At 40.5% G+C, this 21045-nt stretch overlaps 2 protein-coding genes across 2 annotated transcripts; one reads left to right on the forward strand and one right to left on the reverse strand.

Moving 5' to 3' along the window:
• The first annotated feature begins 2672 nt into the window (after positions 1-2672).
• Positions 2673-5922, forward strand: CTHRC1 (collagen triple helix repeat containing 1). The gene is made up of 3 exons (XM_010085321.1): positions 2673-2912; positions 4020-4236; positions 5468-5922. Exons 1-3 carry the CDS (start codon positions 2673-2675, stop codon positions 5608-5610), a joined length of 600 nt encoding a protein of 199 aa, XP_010083623.1. The 3' UTR covers positions 5611-5922.
• A 2634-nt stretch (positions 5923-8556) lies between these two features.
• On the reverse strand, positions 8557-19460 carry SLC25A32 (solute carrier family 25 (mitochondrial folate carrier), member 32; the record flags this gene model as incomplete). Its single annotated transcript, XM_010085323.1, has 6 exons — positions 8557-9019; positions 10569-10714; positions 11145-11258; positions 17050-17210; positions 18318-18403; positions 19310-19460. Coding segments are annotated over 6 exons (794 nt in total), but the record flags the coding sequence as incomplete, so codon positions are not given.
• Between the last annotated feature and the right edge of the window lie 1585 nt (positions 19461-21045).

Here is a 21045-nt window from a genome sequence, read left to right on the forward strand (position 1 = left end):
AGCGCTGGAGCCTCGCAGCCCCTGCAGCGGGGGTGGGAAATGCTGCTTGGTTCTTGAAGGGCTCGTGGATAAATAATAAAGTACGGAAAGGAAAGGACGGCTCTTTAGCAGCTGTTAGATACTGTGAAACCTGTACGGGCGTGCTTCCCGAGCCCCCTGGTTACTCGCCTTGGCACCCGGGGCTGCTGCAATTCCATTGCAACTAGAAACCTGGATGCGTTGGGACTATCCCATCTCAGGGCTAGATGAAAGGAGGGAGATTTTCCAGTCCTTGGAATGTACAAAGCAGATGTGAAGTTATTTCTGTGTGCTGCTGGACTGCTGCTCACCTCCTATAGAAAACCAGCGGCACAACCATTTCTTCCGTGGTCTCCGGAGAGATCCCCAGGAGAGGTGCGCTGGAAGCACCATGGGTGGCAAAGTTCCTTCCCTTTCACACCACCTCGTTACTCTGTCGCTTTTACTGTGGAAATGGTATTGCTTTGAGAATAAGTCATTTGCACACATGGAGGAGCTTATGTTTTCTGTTGGAGCGGTATTTTAGGATCCTTCATACAGGGCATTTCCCTGGCATTGCTTTGTGCAATGAGTGGGCAGCAGAGCGCAGGTAAATGGGTGGCAGCTGGGTCAGGCGCAGCCCGGTTGTACAGTCTGCTTCAGCTAAAGCCCTTCCAGGGCAGAATGAAGGCGTGCCCGAGAGGGGATCCTGCCTTCAGCAGACATTTTCATTTTTAAAAGAAGTTTTATGCATTTCCAGCTTAAGAAAGCATGAAAAAACCCCTTGGTTTGGCAAGCATAGATGTATTTAGTTGGAACAGACCCCAAAGCCCAAGTAATTTGTTTGCTCACATCATTTTTTTTGGGGTGTGCAATGGCTAAGCTGCGCTCTCGGGAAGGAAGCTGTGAGGCTCCAGGCAGCAGCAGTGGAAGCATCTCCTTCGGGGCAGGCCTGTGCCCTGGTGGTGACACTGGTGCCACGGGGGACGGGGTGGGGGGTGATAGCCGGTCTAGGGCAGGCCTGTGCCCTTGTGGTGACACTGGTGCCACAGGGGACGGGGTGGGGGGTGATAGCCGGTCTGAGCCCCTGGCCTGAGCCTCGGCCTGCCCCCAGCTCTAGCTGGTTTCCACATCCTCAGGATTTCTGTGCTGAGTGACCACATGTAAAACCAGAGCCAGTCACTGATACAAACAGAGTTCGATGGGAAAATAGCAGCAGAAGCAGATCACCAGGGCTGTGTACAATGGAAATGTCTTCGCATCGTTCTCCTGGTCCCTAGGTCGGTGTGTGCTTCCCCAAGCAGCCTTCTCTCCAGCTGACTTTTTAAAAATGTGACTTTCTCAGTTCTAACATCCCACTGTTTCCACGGCTGTTTCCCAACAGTGTTTTATTTGGTGAGGGTAGGAAGGGAATGCCAGCATCCGTTGGTTCAACTCTCATCTCACCTCCTACTAGGACAACCACTCTACACCTCTATAACTGTATAGTACTGTATGGTTACTGATTTCATTTACAGGGTGGCTGCAGCCAGGCCTGTGGTGCCCACGCTGGTTTTTGCACCAAAGTACAGAAAAGGAGCAAGCCCAGAACAGCAGTGGCATGGCTTGCAGGAGGGGGAATAGCTGCATGTCTGCTCCTTTCTGAAACGGGTGGGGAGGAGGTGTTTCAAAAGATGAACAGAAATGGGTGTGAGAAGGGGGAAGAGCAGACTCTAGTTATCTGAAAGGGTTTGGAATGAAGACTGGAGTGAGCTGGCAGTGAGCAGATAGGAAGAACGCTTCTCAGCAGCTGTGGGGAGGTCCCTGCAGGTTCCTGCTCAGCGTTCCTGGTCCTGCTCCACTCAGCCCACATGGGCGCTACCCCCGGCATCCAGCGCTCGTGGCTGCACAGACCTCCTCTCCAAGGAGGGCAAAAACCAGCTCTCATAAGGTATGAAGGCAACACGTGTTAGCATGCAGTTTGGGAGGGCAACATTCGACCTTTCCTAATATTGTGATGTGTGCTGTCCTCCCATGCGTGCCTTCCTGCCGGGTGAACAGGGATCCTGAGTTCAGGATTACTCCAGGGTGCAGCTTCCCACATCCACGTCGCCACCGACACGCTGAGGGCGCTCTGGACTCTGACTCACATGGCTCGACTATTGCAACGTGATTCTGTCCCAGAGGACTGGCAGCGTAAGAAAACCAGCATTAATCGCTGCTCTCTGCGCAATGCAAAAGTTTCTCTACTTAGGAAAAAAAAAACAAAAAGGGAAAAAAAAATAATGAAGGCTTATTAGCCATGACAGTTATACAAGCAATGGTGGGTTGGGAGAAGGTAACTGGTCACATATAACTCTTTTTTTGTTTCTGTATTGCAATGTTTTGCCTCTCCTGGTGTTTTTCTATTTACTTTTAATCCTTAGAGTTTTTAAGTTTTTAAGATAGTTTTTAATTCTACGATTTATGCATCTTTTAATAAAATATTTGGCATCTTAATTTACAGTAAATTCTGCTGGCACTGCTTATTGATGAAATTTTATTTTTGCTGCTTTTTCCTCCACTGGAACCATTTTCTTGATGATCCAGAAATAACCCATGAGCTTGTGTCACAGCAAGGGGTTTTGTGCTTTGTTGTTGATGTTTGGTTGTGTTCAACTTGGTTAGCCTCGGAGTTAATGGATGGAATCAGCAAGATGTGCTCTGTGTTTCAGTACAACAGCGTCTGCTTGCAAGGCCCCAGTGGCGTTCCTGGACGGGATGGGAACCCAGGAGCCAACGGGATCCCCGGGACGCCCGGGATCCCCGGACGGGATGGGCTGAAGGGGGAGAAGGGCGAGTGCATGCGCGAGAGCATCGAGGAGTCCTGGACACCCAACTTCAAGCAGTGTTCATGGAGTGCACTTAATTACGGCATCGACCTTGGGAAGATAGCGGTAGGTTAGCTCTGCCCAAGATGCTGCACTGGGCAGCAGGTTCGAGATCTGCCTCTGTGAGCTGGGTAGCACCAGTTACACAGATTTCCCCTTGGAGCCTTTTTCTGTGTGTAAGGGTGAATTTCCCCAAGGTTTCTCTACTTCACATCCATCTCAGCTGTGTTTTACAGCTGTGTGTCCATTGCATTTCTGGACCAGCATCTCAGAAGTGGTGTGAGAGCACCTTTAGACCAGATGTGTAGCTGTGAGGTCGTGCTACAGAAGTACCTCCAGCCTGACCACAGCAGGGCAAGGTTTTCACCATTTCAATCCCAAGGAACAGGAGAGATGTACATCTTTAATCTGTTAATGGTGCCTGTTGCTACAACTCTTGCTTCAAAATGAAGCTCAGTTGCAGGATGCTGCTGCAGAAAGGATGAGCATTGTTCAGGAGCAGAGTTAACAAGCGTCACCCAGACCAAGCCCAAGGCTGTCCTCCGCTGCAGCCCTGGGTAGAACGCTTCCAAGCCTGGAAGAGGGGGAGAAATCCCAGCGCAGTCCCAGCCATGAAGCAATGTCCAGATTGGCTGGAATAATTTAACTGCTGTTGCTGTGGCTAGAATGAGAAGCAACATTTTTGAGTAGACATTTCTCACTGCCTTGCACTTGCAGAACTGTCCCTTTTTCCCTTCACAATACCCAGCATTTTGAAGGCAGAATAACAACCTGTTAAAAACCTGGAAAAATCTTTCTTATTCAGTTGTGGAGATTTTATCAGAGTTTAAGACTTTTTTTGTTTGTTTTTTTGGTTTGTTTTGAACCCAGACAAATCTTGTGAGCACTGTTAAATCCAGAATTTCTGTTAACAGAGACAGAAATTGTACTGTCCTCTCATGTGAGGATTTGAGCGCAGCTTTCAGATGGCTCACACCCCTTTCCACAAACCCGAGAAGGTAACTAGGTTACCAATTTAACAGCAGGTAGTGTCTAAATAAAATTCAGAGTTTCCATAATCCCCCTTCTCCATGATAACCTATGAGATGCTGTTTCTGATTTACATCTCTGCATCAGATGGTATTTGCCAAAGCACTCTGAAAACATTTCCAAACCATTTCTGTCTCCTCTTAGGAATGCACGTTTACAAAGATGCGCTCGAACAGCGCCCTGCGTGTTCTTTTCAGTGGATCACTTCGGCTCAAGTGCAAAAGTGCCTGTTGTCAGCGCTGGTACTTTACTTTTAATGGAGCAGAATGTTCTGGGCCACTTCCTATCGAAGCAATAATATATTTAGATCAAGGAAGCCCAGAGATGAATTCTACTATTAATATACACCGAACTTCCTCAGGTATGTATGCCAGGACCGCACGAACAGAGATGGAGTAGAAGCCAGTAGCAAATCTAGTTACTGTCACTCTGCTTCCTCACAGGTAACTATCAATAGTAACAGTACTAGAATTATTTCTGAAGTGGGACTTTATTACTGGGATATTTTTCGTGGTACTTACATCCTGAAATTTAGAAATGGGAGAGGTTTCTATCCAGACAGTTCTGATCTCTGCTGCAACATGAATTCAGAGACGTTTTTGTATTAGTTTTACTGATATTTGCACATTATCTCTGCATAAAGTAAAACTTATTCCTCCTAGAATTTCTACTGTCATGCTTAGGTGGGGCACAGAAGTACCTCCAAAGTGAAATACCTAGGAACAATTATCTGTTGCTATGCAAAAAGCCAATTAGTGACGTCATTCAACATCAGAGGAGGTGAGACTAGGAAAAGGGGACTCATGGCAAAGCTACACTGTCTCCTTGCTGATGGTCAATACTTACACCCTGGGAAGTATTTCTAAATTCCGAAGGATTGCATGAATTTAACAGGCTTCTGGCTATGAATACTCTCCACATTACATGAGTGGTTTAAGCTGTGTTTTGTTCTCAGCTTTGAACACAGCTGAAGCACTCCCATGCCACCAGCCCAGCTCTTTGCAAAAGGAGATTTTTCTCCCTGTACTATTTCAGGAGTCTAACATCTATAGGTATAAGAGGTTTTTTCTCATCAAGGGGTAGGACTCACCTGTCTTCATTAACCCACCTCTAACTGGTGGTGCTAGTGGGGGGAAAAAAAGGGCAATAAAAGAGGAACTTTATACAGAAGCAGCGAATGAGGAGTGGAGAAGATTACAGGGTGGCAGCCACCTTTGCAGGGCTTTAGTTGTGTTTCACTGCTGAAAAGATGGCTGGATGGGGTTGCAGCCATATCCCAGCTGCCAGTTTGTAAATTCAGACATGTAAAGATGCAGGTATACCTCCCACTTAGGTAAACCTGTGGATTGTCATCTGCTTCAGGTACTGCAGCAGACATCAAGCAGCAGCACGGATAAAGGCAGCGCACGCCTCTGTAACCTGTGTTGCCACGTCTCTAAGTAATAGTTTTTATTTCTAAAAATGCTATTCAGGTTTAACTGAACAGCGTGAGCCTGCAAGGAGCGGCTGTTCTTACGGCCTTGTGTCCACATTCTGTTGTGAAATACCAAGTGATTTTCTGTTGAGGTAACCTGATTTTTTTCTTTAACCAGTGGAAGGTCTGTGTGAAGGGATCAACGCTGGCTTGGTGGATATCGCCATCTGGGTCGGGACTTGCTCAGATTATCCACGGGGAGATGCTTCCACTGGATGGAATTCAGTCTCCCGAATCATCATTGAAGAACTGCCAAAATAACTTTCCTTCCTTTTATAATCTCTCCCCATTTTTATTTTATACAATTTTATTCTGAATTTATTTCTATAGAGTTGGATGCAAGTATTTGGTTGAAAGGCACCAAACTCTTGCAGCTGTAGTCTTTCTCTAGCCTTTTTTGCACATTGCAGAGGCTTTTTATAATCATCATTTTAGAATATGAATATCAAAACCAAGTTCATTAATTTTTTTTTAATTCCTTGTTTGACGTATATGAAAATATACAACCACCACTTCAAGAATTAACTGTAACTTTTTATATCAAATAAATAAGACCTTTTTAAAAAAAAAAAATCCAGGCTGTTTTATTGACCATCGAACCGGTTAAGGTATATTACATGGTGTTATGATACACAGTTTTTTCAGAAGGCTTCATAGAAAGTTCTAAGAAAGTAAACTCAGGTCTGGGCTTCAGCCTTCGGAAAACATACATCACATCTCCTCCTGTGAACCTGACTACAGAATAAGACTGGAACAGCAGAGCATCTTTTACGTCTCTCAACAAACTTCTTGTGACTTAACTGTGACCTGGACGATGTGGTAAGCGTTAAATACCTTGTTCTGACCAACTAAGTAAAAACAGAGTATCTCAGCTCTCCTTCCCTCTGTCACTTCTCGATAGACTGGATTTCAGTACAAACATCTATTATTGGTCTCCACTACTAGCATGCAGATACTAAGTAACTGTAGTTACAAAAGTTGATTTCATTGCTCTGATAAAAAAATTCTCCTGGATTTAGCCTTTCAGCTATATACAATCACTTTGGTGTTAATGAAAAGCTAGATAGATTAAATAGTTTGGAAGACATAGAAATAAGGCTTTCAGAAAGCGTACTGGGAAAGTGAAAGAATGATGTCACAGCTATTTCCCTGCAGCCTCCAGACTGGACAAGTAACAACACTGATCATGCCAGCACAGCATCAGCTCCGTGTTTTCCGTATCTTCTTCCAAATACAATAAGTGATATATTCAAATATTTTAAAAAATGGTACAGATTCTAAAGGGAAACAATAGTCATGTTTATATTACAAAATCAAATTTACATTAACGAAATAAAAATATAAAAGAAAAAGCATGTACAACATGCAGAAATCTACACTCTTCCCAGAAATTAAAGGGAAAAATCATTAAATCTGAGATAAGGAGCTTATTTCAACTATTTAGGATTAAATCTCAGGGTTTTTTTTCCCTGAACAGGTTATAAGATTTTCCCCAGGCGTCTCTCAGATGGGTAGCTCTTGTCTGCGGCTTTTGTTAAGAATGCCAGAGGAACACACCTGCTGCTAAGAGGGGATCCAGGCTTTCCCAAGCGCAAGCTCATGTGCAATACTGCTGCAAGGCAGGAAAGGATACAACTGGTATGTAGTCTCTGAAGAACTGTACTGTTTTCCTTGGCTTGGATGATGGGTTTTAAGGTATCTGCACACAAACAAGTTACTATGAGCTAAGCTATGCTATGCTGTGCTGTGAATTCACAGAACGTCAGTTAACATACAGTAACTGATTGTGTACATGCTTGGAGCCTGTCTTATAAAAACCAAAGGCAGCCATAGTGGCCACATGCCCTTTTCAGATGAGATTATCAGCAGAGGGGATGGGATCGTGGAGGTGAAAGTATACAATATTAATGAAGTACACACAGAGATGTGGTATGTGGCAATCGTATCAACAGAAACAAGCAAGTGGATTGCTGAATTAAGATTCAAAATATCAAGCAGTTTCTTTGTCTTCCAGATTTTAAAATTGAAACCACTTCACTAGTCTGTTACAGCCTTTTTATAAAAATGTATTTCTGCTTTAAGTTAGCCTTCTATGAAAGAGGAGACTTCAGTAGGTGGTTATTCAGGTGTTTTGCTGTATCCTCCGCTCCTTAAACTGATTATTTTCCCCCTTGTGGAACAATCTTTGCTAACTTATTTCTTCCTTAGTTAAGTGATACTTTCTAGATACTTCTTACTACCTTCTTACTAACAGCAGAAAGCAGATGTTATGGCCAGTAATGTATTTTCTTAAAGAAGAACTAAAAAAACAATGCAAATCCAACAAACCCAGATTTCAAAACAGTACATATCCTTGGCAGCAATTATTGAAATGCAAATAAATATAATAATACATTATTGTAACACAAATTTACTGAGATCTACTGTAATTTAGTTTATCATTAAGTTAGCAATCAATATATTCTTCCAGTTCTTTCCTTTGACCAAGTCAGAAGACATTAATGAATCATTTTGTTTTTTTTAAAGAAAGCCCTGTGCACAATATTTTCTTGACTACTTATGGATTTTTTTTTTTCCCAGAGAATAACACTGAAAATAAGCATGGTCATATTTATTATTACAGTGGTTTGAAAACTGCATCACTATGGGATTACAAGAAAAAAAAAATCTTAATTTAAAAAATGTAAGCCTACTTTCAAATACGCATTTAGCATTTGGTCAGATGTATCAGTAATGGAGACAGAATCTCACACAGAGAGTGAGAGAGAGGGCAGGGAAGAGAGAGAAAATGAATTAAGTAAGTGGCCAGCAATGCACACAACATACACTTTGGTCTGGTGCTAAAGCAAGCCGAAAACCACAACGCAAGTCTGTCCTGGTATGAAACAAGAACTGGGTTTCATCAGACTGGCAATTATTCAAACCCAGGAATGGACAGCTGTTTTACAAAATTAGAGTTTCCAAACTGCACCCCACCGAGACAGCATTTTTGTGTTGGATGAGCAATGGAATTTGGAACATTCCATATCCTAAAATCTGACGAATAACGCAAGAGGTGATTCAGAAGACATTGCTGTAAACAACTACATACATACTTTCTTCATGAGACTCAAAGAAAAATTTAAGAAAGTTCTGACAGACCCCAGAGTTGTTTTTATATGAAGTTTTCCACTTCTGTAGGAGTAGAATCTGACCAACTGTTATCTTGAGACTTGTCAAAGCAGATTAGTCCGTTATTCCAGGCAGGCCAGGATGGACTGAATTATGCACAGCTGCCTTCACCCAGCCACAGTGCTATTATTTCACAGTTGCAGAGATCTGTTTCAAGCAGACACAGCTGATTCAGAGAGGAAGGTAGCAACGCAGGAACACTCAACGGAAGAGATGTTGTCAGGGTTTTACTATCTCCAGGTTCTTTCCTGAAAATACTAGATCAATTCACAGTGTCAAAAAAGACTGCTGAACTGAGTCTCTCCCAGATCATAAATATAAAAAAATAAAGGATAGATTCCTTATAAACACAAGCTCATACCTTTAATTATTTTCTTTTCTAAAACCAAGTAAAAAGCCAGACACATTTTCATAAACGACAAAGGTAATACAGCAGGCAGGAGTCACTCTGATCACATTCGGGATAATTCCTTTGTAAAAGCCATGAATTCCTTCTTTCCTTTAAAGACACAGAAAAATATTTAGTTTTAATTAATGAATTTTAATAGAAATCATATTATTATTATTATCATATAATCGTATTATTATTTTAATAGAAATAGTATTCTGTAGGTCAGTTATTTAGCCTAGGGTTTAGGTGGTTTTTTGTGGTGTTTTTTTTTTTTGTTTTAAGTAGGAGGTAATTTACTGTCTTTCTTTATGCCACAAAAACTGGTTAAAATAACTTAAAATTTCGACAGCCTGTTCCAAAAGGCATTTACATATTTAATCTCACTGAAGCCAGCAGGGCGGAAAGGCTTGGTGGTTTTTGGTCATGTAACAGCTACTGACTGGGGTTCAACATAACTAAGGAAAGTCAGCATTTATTTTCAGAGAATTAAAGCATCTCCTCCAGAATTTTGATTCCCTGGTCAATAAATGAGAATCTAACTTCTCCCAATTTGAACCAGAGCATTCGTGTTAGGGCTGTTAAAAAGTTTCAAAGACTGTTAATCCCAGCTCCCTATTTTCCAGCTTCATAAGGGCCCAGGACACCTGGAGTGAAGATTACAGTTAACACAGATAGTGGAAAGGGCTTGGGTGTGGTCTACCCTACCATTCCTAGGGCTCTAGGTTGCATCTTTCACAATCAGTGCAGTAGTGGCCCCAGAATGGCTGGATATATCCACACATTATCAGAACTAATAAGCCTTCCTGCACACTGCATCACTGAAGGGCACAGCACTGAGACATCACAGCTATTTTCACGCTGAATTGCCTTCCGTCAAAATGCTTGTACTGCCTCTGAGCCAGAGGCGGTCCTGGAACAACACAGCCTCATCCACGCATTCAGGCGGCCCCTCTTAATACCCAGGAGTTAGCTGACTCCATCCACGTCTCTCTAGCAATATGCTGCAACCTAGAAATGTTGTCCAAAGCAAGATTAATATTGGTCGCAATACTGCAAAGGTGGCCAATCTTAGTAACTACAGTTCTGTGTGAGAACACTCACATGCCCCGTAGAGCTGAGGGAAGAGGGTTTGTGAGAAGATACGCATTGGTGTGAGGGAACAGTTCTCTAAAGGTCCTATGGGAAGCTGGGACTAGACTACAAATGTAATCAGACCCCAGGGTAAGCCAGGGACAGCAGTACAAACAGCTCTGGCTAGCTCACTTCCTCCTGCCAGGAATTTGGATTAGCCACAACTCCCAGCAGCACAACGCTCCTGTCGTATGTGATAATCTAAAGCAGTTCAAGTGAGACTTCATTGTTTAAGAGCCCCAAAACAGCCAACTCAATGTTATTTTTTACCCTGCAAGTGAAATTTGTTGGGGAAGGGAGAAGGAAGACAGAATAAAGAATGTAAGTCTGCAGGCCAGCGCTGACTCTCTCCTATCTCTTCCTCTGTCCTTCGACTATTGTCAATAGTGAACTTTGTACAGCTAACATTTTATTTGCTCTGAGCTGCGCTGGTTCTGCAAGTCAGCAGCATGGAAGCCAGTAAACGTAATTCTGATCCTGTAAGATACACTTTCCGAGATGTACGCTTTTAATCCTGCATGCCTACCTCCATGTCCTCTGGATCACATCAACCACACCTGAATATGTATTATGCTGATCTTGAAGACGAGCTCGCACAACTTGATAGGGATATGTTGCTGACACAGCGAATATTTTGGATACAGCTGCCATCGTTATGTATTCCACAGTGTTCTAAAAACAACAAAAATTACCAGGCTTGCCTTAACTATGGAATAAATTAGCTAATTTTCCAAAATCTTCTTTGATTTTTAGATGCCGAACTAAACAATAGTAAGATTTTTTTTTTCCCTCTAGAATACCCACATTTTAAAAAATAGCAATGTTTACTATATACAGTGCTACAGGTAACTCACTGTAAAATGTGTGTTGCGCCCTCTCATTCCTACCAAGTGAAACATTTTTTCCGAAAGTCCTACAAAAACCCAGCACTAACCAGTTGCCTGTTTCTAAAAAGTGAAAAAGCATTATTTCCTGCTATATATTCTACATTCCAATTAATGTATCAATACTTTGTAAATTTGGCTATTCTATGATGTAGACAAATGGGATAAATTTCCACTTGTTCACATGCCACAACACATTTTTTTCTCAATAACCTCACCAATTTTGTATCCGATACTCTGTTTCTATACTTGTTGTATCTCAGTTTCAAATCCTCATATGCCATGAACTGAAGTGCTCCATGTGAAGTTCCAAATAGACCAGGCACAAATCCCTAAAACACAGGAATAAACCCAGGTTAAATAGTAAGCCACAAAACTACAAAACTTGAAAGAGATCAGCTCACAGACATACGTATGTCCACCATGTAGAAATCGTGATGGCACACATTTACTGGGCAGTATGACTCACAGACCATTCTGGGTTGGTACTCTTACTAGCAGGCATCAGACTAAAGTGTAATAATTGTTAATTTTCTCCAAATGACATACAGGTTAAAGACACCTCGTGAGTGAGCAAGATAAAACAGGTGGCCTAGGGACTCCACCTCACAGAGCACAAGCACAGGTCTGGTAACCTAGATCAGGATTGTAAGAATACAAATCAAACAGCAGTCTTCCAGAGGGGCTGCTCGGTGCCTGCCTCCTTCCAGGGACTGGTACTAAGCTGTTTAGTTCCCACCCGAGACTGCGAAGGCAATGACAGAAGCTGGCAACACTTCAGTGAGGAGGACCGACAGGAGCAGCGGTACAAACTTGTGATCAAGTCCTGGAGACAGGTATGTACATGTGTGCCTGTATATAAATGTATAGTTGTGATATACCTTATAGCAGCCTTTCACACGAAAGAAAAGAATCTAAGATTCGGATAAGCTTGAGTCCATTCCTCATCCCAAGGCAGCCCAGCAGAGGCGACCAAAGCAATCTGGGAAATGTTCCACATTTGTAAGAGGCAGTAATAAACAGTACGAGTATAATATGAAAATATACAGAAACCTTTCAAAAAAGTTGAAGTGAAGGGGGAAAAAAGGTATTTTCTGAAATGTCTCTACAAGAAAGAGATGGCAGGAGTTCCTTCAGGAGCAGGACTAGCTCAGCTGGAAATGGGCTGACAGACGCACGGGTTCTGAGAAGCACTAATTCTCTTTTTGAAGAGTTGGTCACTTACACTGGAAAAATACAAATAAATAGGGAATTAATCTTGACCAGAAAGGATTTAAAGGAGCAAAAAGCTTTCTGGAAACTGTTGCAAAGGGACAATTATAATGGAGTAAGTGATCAAAATGTGGGTAAAAGGACTCAAAGAACCAAAATTTCTCAAAAAATACTAGTATTGAACAGTTTTATTTTATTTCCCATGATCCATTCTGGTAAGACAGAGGAATTAGAAGATGTGTCCAGACATAAAACTCTGTATTAAGACTATCTTGGAAGCCCAAAATGTTGAATAAAGACTTATCAGTATACTACTAAGAGCCTGGAAAAGGAGAAGAAAAAGAAAAGGGATCCTGGCAGGAGTCCATTGGAATGTCTATAGTGTAACAGGACAAAACAATAAATCACTTCACAAACTGCTAACTTGCAGAAAAAAAAAACCAAACTAAAACAACAGCAGGCATAAAAATTGCACAGAGCTTCTACCACTTCAGAGATTAGCTCTCTGCATGCTATAGATTTCTTAAGGTTATGATATTACAGACATTCAGGAAGTGATTTATAGGATCTCTTCTATAAATGAGGATGTATTTTTTCTCACAGGAGAAAATAATGGTCATGAACTAAACATCAGTGACCATAAACTGACTAACTGCATTAACTAAAGTCCCAGAAAAAACACCTCCCCAAATGAGGACAAGTGGAATTAAACCAAACATCTACATTTTGTCAACTGTAAGCATAACCATAGAATTAAGTTTGAAGCCAAAGGGCAACAACAGAGGGAAAAAGACAACTTTGTTCTTCAGCAATCCTGGATCAGAAAAGCAAACTAACCAGTAATATAAAAACAGAAGAGGAGGAACAAAGAAAAAGAAAATTATTGAAAATATCAAAGAAAAAATTATCTGGATCAGCAGAACAAGGAACAGTATGAAATTCATGTATAGTGATAGTAGGGAAAATCTTCGCAAACATTTGCCCACGAAGACAGAGGAAATAATTGTTCCCTATTTGGAAAGAATTAGAATGATGTATTTGTATCATGGGAGAATGAGGTACTATTTTCCCCACCAACAAAAGAAGAATGTTAAACAACATTTAAGACTCTTAAATTTAAGCCATCAGATTTGGGTTACTTGCACTCAAGAGTCCTCAAGCATCTACTGACGATACTCGCTAAATGAGTACCAGCATGCACCAAGTCTTGTGCTGATGGGGAAAGCTTCCAAAGACTGAAGGACTTTTAACATTGAGACAATATTAAAACATGCAAGAAGGGAGGAAGGCAACTGCTGGCCAGTGCGCCTCAGTAAAATAAGAGCTGACTCAGGCTTCTATTGATCATACAAACCAATGTGTTCTTACAGAAAAAATATTTCAAAGCAAAACCAACTTCTTCATGGTAATGAAATATCTTGGCTGAAGACATTTCTGAAATATTCCTACTCTATTTTCTTATTCTTACAATTTTACACAAAAATATTTCTTGCCACAAAATTTGATATTTATTTTTCATCTGCAATATGACTGTGAAGACAATTTTTAAAATCATTTAACTTTGTGAACTTTCTAGTTTTTTTACTTTAATATTCAAACATATCTTTAGAAAATTTTTGCCATGAGGGCTTGACAGGATCAATGGTTGCTCAAAGAAGTCCTGTTTGAATCCTCTTTTGGAGGATTAGAACAATAGACAGAATCAAATATGTAATTGGAAATTTTAAATGGTAAAGTATATAATTCTGAATAGTAGGCAATGGGAAAAAATTGTATTTTAAAGTTGGCTTACACAGCCGTAAGTGCCAAAGATCCGGGACAAGAGAAAAATGTTCCTTTGGTTAGCATTTCAAAGGTTGCCCATCAGGATGAAAAGGAACGTAGGCAAATGTATAAAGTGGAAAGCCTATGGTTCTTAGTAAAGAAGGGAACAAGCTTCATTTGGTGATACAGCACTGGTATCGCTGCCTGAAGTGTTTGAGAGAGCTCACGCCAGAGCAGCCTCTGCTATAAGTTTCAAAAGAATGCAGCAGATTCCCATTGTAATCTGTTTAGTGTTGTCTTAATTTGGGTTGTCAGTGTGCCAAAGTGCCCTGCTCTGACAACTTGTGCAGAAAGACACTGGAAGCACGCCATATCTCCCTATGCATCTCGATTCCTTCATGGCAAAACATTATACCATCTTTTATGTGAAAGTTGCTTGTGCTTCTGTCTCTCTGTAGAACCTGGGACTAAAGTTCAAGTCAAGATGGTCAAATCTCAGTGGATTTTGCTATAGGCAAGTACGAATACACAGAAAGTCACTTAGCTTACAAACTTCACATTTGCAAGAAGTAGGAAAATAGCATAAGCAAAAGCATAGCAAAATAAAGAGTTAAATGCCTTAGACATTAATGGACTGGAAAAAATACTTCATCCTCAGAGTAGAGAATCTTGCCTACCAAAGGTGAAATGGCAATACAGAAGTGTCCAATGTATCTGTTTCACTTGGAAACAAGCACACATTACTGCTAGGATTTTTGTTGCTGTTGTTAGCATACTGCATTATTATTTTCAGTCTTGATGACTCTACATCTTCCTTTAATCTCCTTAAATTTTCTGCACTCCCTCTTTACACCACTGCTGTGTATTAAGCATTGCTTTATTTCTAATTGCTACCTCTACATCATCACTGAAAGAGAATGAAACTGAAAATACAAATACAGAAGCATGGAGGCCAGGAAGAATGTTAGCTGCATTCTTGATTTATGTTTTAGCAGTCAGTCACTCTAGACTAGACATCTAACAGTTTCCCAAGAGCTCAGAGGTATGTTTTTCTGAAAGTGCCAACTCCTACAATCCTATTATTATTTTACAATGTTTGGTCTCTCCTGCTTTACACTCGAAAAGAACCATACAGCACTCTTAACATGGAGATGGTTGTGTAACATTCAACTTCATGGCAAAGTAATTCTTAGAGCTCAGACCTCCAAGAGATCCATAGGCTTGTTCAAATTGCATAACCCCAAGCTGTTTCCTTCCTCAGTCTGGTGTGCAGCAGAACAAAGGACAAAGCCTGACGGATGGAGGGTGAGGAAGATCACTGACTAGGCTACTGGGATAATCAGGGAAGGAAGGTCTCCTGTCTTTTCAAAACCAGGCCAAGTTCAACAAGAACAAGGTATTGAGGAACCCAGTGTCAGATAAATTATAGTTTAATGAACGAACAATACCTAACAGAGCTAATGAAGACAGCTTTGATCCCAGCTAGCAAGATCGATGCATCCTGACATTACTAGTCTTGTGCCCCAAAGGACTGAAAGGAATTGCTCAGACCAGTGACAGCAAGATATGAATTGCTTGGACAGAAATACCATCCTTTAGAAGACTCATCTCAAATGAATCAGAAAGAAACTACTTCCAGATTTTATTTCTAATTTGTGGTGGTATTCTCTGAGATCCCCTTATTTGCTATAAGGAACTCTATCTGAAATGAAGATTATGAGGAAAAAGAAGATATTCATGTGCACTACAGCTCCTGCAACCCAGGGCAACTAACAGAATTTCAGCTGTCAAATTTCAAATAAAGTGAGAAAAAAAGAAAACTCCCCCAAAAACAGAAAATGGAGGAAGGCTGAAGCATGGACAAGTCAAAGAGCCACCTGAAGAGGTGCCTTTTTCCCCAGTATAGAGAAGGTTGAGAAAATCCTGATGGTCAAATGAAGGTTGCTCAGTGTGCATAGTTATGTAGGTCACTCAGGACCTATCTAGGTCACCTTCTTTGCAGATTTAAGCAAGCAATTAGCTCTTTCAAAGGAAGTACCTGGTTTAGTTCCCCACTTGCAGATTAACACTACAAAGAAGTGTCTAGTGCCAAAGGCAACACATGCCACATGCATGAATAATCTGAAAAGTAACTCAATGGAAGGACATCTTAAACCCTAACAGATGCAAGAAATTAGAATGTGTCTACATGGAAAAGAGCAGGCATCCAGCCAGGAGAATCAGAAATCCTGAATCCTGACTATTTCCATTTAGAAATAAGTAAGGTGCCTTGTTCCTGCTGTCAGAATTCGGCATGCACGGCTACGTAGCATACTAGCCTTTCAGCATCAGAAGGATTATATTTTTCACTGCAAATGAAAGAAGTTAATGTTCAGTAATCAGGACAATTCCTAAGAGATAGTGTTCTTGCTATAGCATTACTTGCAGGAGAAGAGCCAGACTGAACTAAAATAGGTTTCTTCACACCTTCCAGGCATTGATGGATGCATCTTGATGTCATGGCCTGAAGAAAGGAGGAGGCAAAAAGTCCAAATCCAGTTGCCATCTGTTTCCCTAAATTAAGGGAAACAAAAAACCCACACATACGTAGACCGTATTTAGAAGTCCTTTATGGATCTAGAGATGACAGATTACAGACCTCAATAACTAGAGGGCAAACGAGCAGTTGTGAAACCGTCCATTGTGGAAGAAAAAATTATCAACCACTTTAGTCATACGTTATGTTCCACAAGATGTCAGAAAGACAGAGATAAGGGATGAAACAGAAAAAAGGACTAGTAGCAAGACAGATTATGCTATTGCTGCCCTCCTTATCCAAATTCTGATTATCAGAAGACTCCAAAAAATTAAAAATTAGCTTGTAGTTTACTCTCATGTCAGCATTATCAACCAATAGGAGATGGCTTAGCCATAAAGCTTACACTCTATTCTTCAGTATTTCCTACATTTCAACAGCATAAGTTTTTCTTCTGATGAAGCCTTTTCACTGCAGTTCTTTAGTGGGAAAGAAGACTCACAGAATAAAAGTAAATGAGCTAATACAAAAAATTACTTGTGGTTTTTTTTTTTGTAGACGAGTATTTACAAGTCTCACCATGCTACTGAGTGGTGCCAGCCAATCCTGGAATTTTTCTTACATTTTATTACCTTATATAAGCCACGTATGCCCTCCATCTTGTATATCTTTATAAAAGCATCAAACATTCCTCTGTATTGCCGCTTTGATGGATCAACACCAGCATTATACTGTAGCACAAGTCGTGTCTTCGTTACCCATATTGGGTTTGTAATACAGAGAGTCATGGCTCCTGAGAACAGATGGAAGTTAGACTGATTGTTATGCCAACTCCAACGCTCGTCCCTGGTCATTCAGTCCAGTGTAACACAGGCTTCTAAAATGACAAAACTACCTAGCCAACAAGAGTACTCATAACTTCAAACAGGTGAAGTTTATGCCAACCATCATTCCCTCTCTCTGCCTTTAAAGCTCACCTTTAAGGCAAGTCCAACCTACACCTGCTGGGAGTACTTCTGTAGAGCATAGGACTTTTTGCCTATTAGTATATACCCTTTTTTGCCTCACCTTTCCACAGACAGTAGTGTAACCTGTAGTAGACAGGAAACATAAGCAACTTCCTAATCTACTTCTGATTATCTGAATTATTCTTCAGGTATATGATTGTTCAAAATTTAATTAACTCCTCAGTCATGAGAAAATTCCTTAATCATCTTGACAGGTTAATTGAAGGAACCTGTTGTGGTTTTATAGGTTATTGAAAATACAGTTGTAAAATAACCAGTTACTATTTTTCACATCAAACAATATGCCATATATTTCAACATTAAATGAATGCTTCAACAGCCTACTAAAAAGTCTTCTCAATTGCCTAGAGTAAATACAACACAGAGACAAGAACATATGTTAGCAACAACATATTAAAAGTCTTGCTGATAGAAGTTGTAGTTTTATTTCGGATCTTTAGTTTCTAAGAAAACTTGGACCATAGAGAAAGATTTTCATGGACCAACGACCAATTCACTTATTTATTAACTTCAACAGGCCTTCTCTTTTCCAGGTCTAAGAGTTAAACATTTAATGAGTTAACAAGCTGAGGACAACAGATTCATAGTTGTATTTTGGGACTCATTATAGTACTAAATATGGAAAATGCTTCTACACAATGAAAACAAGGTCAGAAGGTATTCTGACAACTGCTACTTCTCAGCAAAACCAAAAAGACCACAGTGATCCAACCATTCATCTTAAACATCATTAATTTCTTTACAGACAATAAATGATTGCATTTAGACTTGAACTCTTAACACTTGCCACCTGTAAGAAAAAGCAGCACGGACACACAGAGGCAGGGAAAACGCTAGAAGCAAACATTAATCTTCTTTGCACTTAAACTCACCGGCCTCTGCAGCTGACACTAGGTGTTCGGTTGCACTGAGCCTGTCCAGCTTCCCTTCCTTCTTGTAAGCTTTGATGGCATTGTAACTGGAAAATGTAAAATATATTTTGGTAAAGGTGAAAACAAAACTATATCACTAAAAAAACCACAAACAAGTCACTTAAGAACACAGGACACATCAGATGACACACAACCTTTGAAAAGAGGTATTTAAGCAAGCTATCTTTTTATTGAGAGCAACAACGACAGGTATCGATCTACCAGCTCAGAAATACACTGAACGTTCTTCTCTTGATCCAGTTTCCAGTCTTTGTGGATTGAGAAACGGTCAACAGGAGCTGAATTGACAATAGGAACCTATAGCAAAGCTTGAGGACTGCAGTCCAACAATAACAGTCTGGAAAACTGACACGTGAGGATTGGATAGGCATACCAATGAACTACTCCCTAAAGTGTTCAATTAATAGGGATCAACAGTAAATCACAGTTACACAGCTAATAAAGTAGAAAAGATTGAGTATTAAAAAAGGGCGTTATTAGCAAAGCCCATCAACTCACAAGAATGATGAAAGACCCAACTATCACTAAAATTACTAAAAATCAGTTAAACATTTAGCTTTAGCAGGAAACTTTATCATATTCTTTAATTCTTAACATGTCAGTTTAGGTTTTTATTTTTGTGAGGTTTTAAGCATAGTGCATTGGCACTTTGAGAGTATTCTTCATGAATGATGTAATCATCTCTCAAGTTCCTTAGTATTTTCTCAGCACCAAGGGAATGCACTGTACTTGACAAAATAACAGGTCTCTGACTCAAATCGCTTAAATTCCAAAACAGCAAAACATAATAAAGGCTAACAGACCTGGACTTACTAAAAGATCCACAAGTTTATCAAACACTTAGCACATTTTTATACCCCCCCAAAGAAGATGCAGTGTATATCTGAGCGTTACATTGCACAGGATATGACACACTTCACAGTTCTACTTACAAGAAGAAGTAAAGTCCCCAGGAAGCCCCTGCTCCCAACATATTTGGGGTTACCCCTTGATATAAGCCTCGTAGTCCTTCATGCTTCCAGACAGTGGTCATACAGTGGAGAATCCCATTGTATTTTGGCCTCACCTCCAATCCATCGCTTACTATGGAAGAAAGAAATAATACTGAGAAACATTTCAGGAAGCATGAAGCTAAGCTACGTAAAAGTCACCACAGAAGTACAAAGCCTCCAAGCAAGCTGCAAATTAACATGAAAACCTAACTGATCAACTGGATTCTAAAAGTATGCAAGGACTGGGGTTTACAGCTCTGTAAGTCTGGAGTTAAAGAACTTAAAAAAAAAAAGAAAAGAAAATTAAACAAAAAACAAGAAAACTTCTAAGATCTGCAAGAGGAAAGTTCCCATCGATCTGACAAGGCTAACTGCACTGCTGAGCATTTTTGGTGAGCAGCAGCTTTGAATTGAAGTTTTTTCACTCTTCTTTTTAGCGCCACAGCAATTTTGCAACATATTTCAAGTGATATGTGTGAGGGCTTTGACAACACATAAGAGTTTAGACAGGCCCCAAATAATAACTCTTAAATTAAATCTTCCTCTTTAAAATCTTCTATAAAGATCTGAATCTTTTCAATGGGCCATGTCTTACTGATTCCAAAGCCAGTTTTTAAAGAAACACTGAAAGGTTATTTCCATCAAAATTCTCGTGTTCTCCTTCTATTCTCATTGAAAGGATTTGCAGGAAAACACCAAATGCACACACTTCTCCCATCTCATAACCAAACAGCTACTTGTCCAAATATTCAGAAAATATCACTGTCGAAAAGATAAAAAACATGCAAGTTTTTAATTTAGAACATATTCATGCAACTTAGCGGTAATTACTATTGCTCCTACTGCAACAGCAAGAGGGTGAGTTGGTTACTGATGACACACGAGATACAGTGCATGGTGAGATGCCAAGAGATAACAAACACAAGCTGGAACAGAGGGAATTCTGACAAGAACTTTTTCTCCATCAGAGAGGTCAAACACTGGAAAAAGTTGCCTGAAGAGGCATCTTTGGAGCTACTCAGAACTCTAGCAGACACGACCCTGAGCAATCTGATCTAAGCAGACCTTATCTGAGTCAGGGGGTGAACTCCATAGATCTCTTCTGACCTGAATTACTCTATGATGCCAACAGAGCAGCAGCTTTCATTCTTAATATAGACATAAGGCTAGATTGCAACTTTACTGAAAATTAATCTCAAAGTTTTACAGTCAGCATATTGTCTCCCCATCCAGATTAATCCTAGTAACAATTAATTTCAGAAGTTTTCTGTTCAGTGCCACATTTATTATTCATTTTTCTTTAACCTTTGTGTATCGTAGTGTAAGTAAAATATTAAAAAAGGTGGGAAATCAGAGACGTGAATGCCAGGATGCTGCCAGGATGCTGCCCAGAATCTTCACAACACTGATTTCTGATCTCAGCCCTTATTTCCTGGTTGAAGACAAAACACAGGAATCATTATTTTCAACCCAAGCAAGCATGTGAAATTATCCTTCTTTCTCTCTGTACAGTCTGACTAAAAGCTACCTGGAGGTAAAGCATAGTAAGTTTAACATCAGAGTACAAGCAAATAACTTAGGTATAGCTTAAAAACATACCAGTGTGGCCTCCAACAACAGAAAGAAAGGGCTGTTAACCACACTCATACACAGCACGGAGGAAGAGCCTGCATCCC

This window comes from Pterocles gutturalis, unplaced genomic scaffold (assembly GCF_000699245.1).
Source record: "Pterocles gutturalis isolate BGI_N339 unplaced genomic scaffold, ASM69924v1 scaffold47935, whole genome shotgun sequence".
NCBI classification, from domain to species: domain Eukaryota; kingdom Metazoa; phylum Chordata; class Aves; order Pterocliformes; family Pteroclidae; genus Pterocles; species Pterocles gutturalis.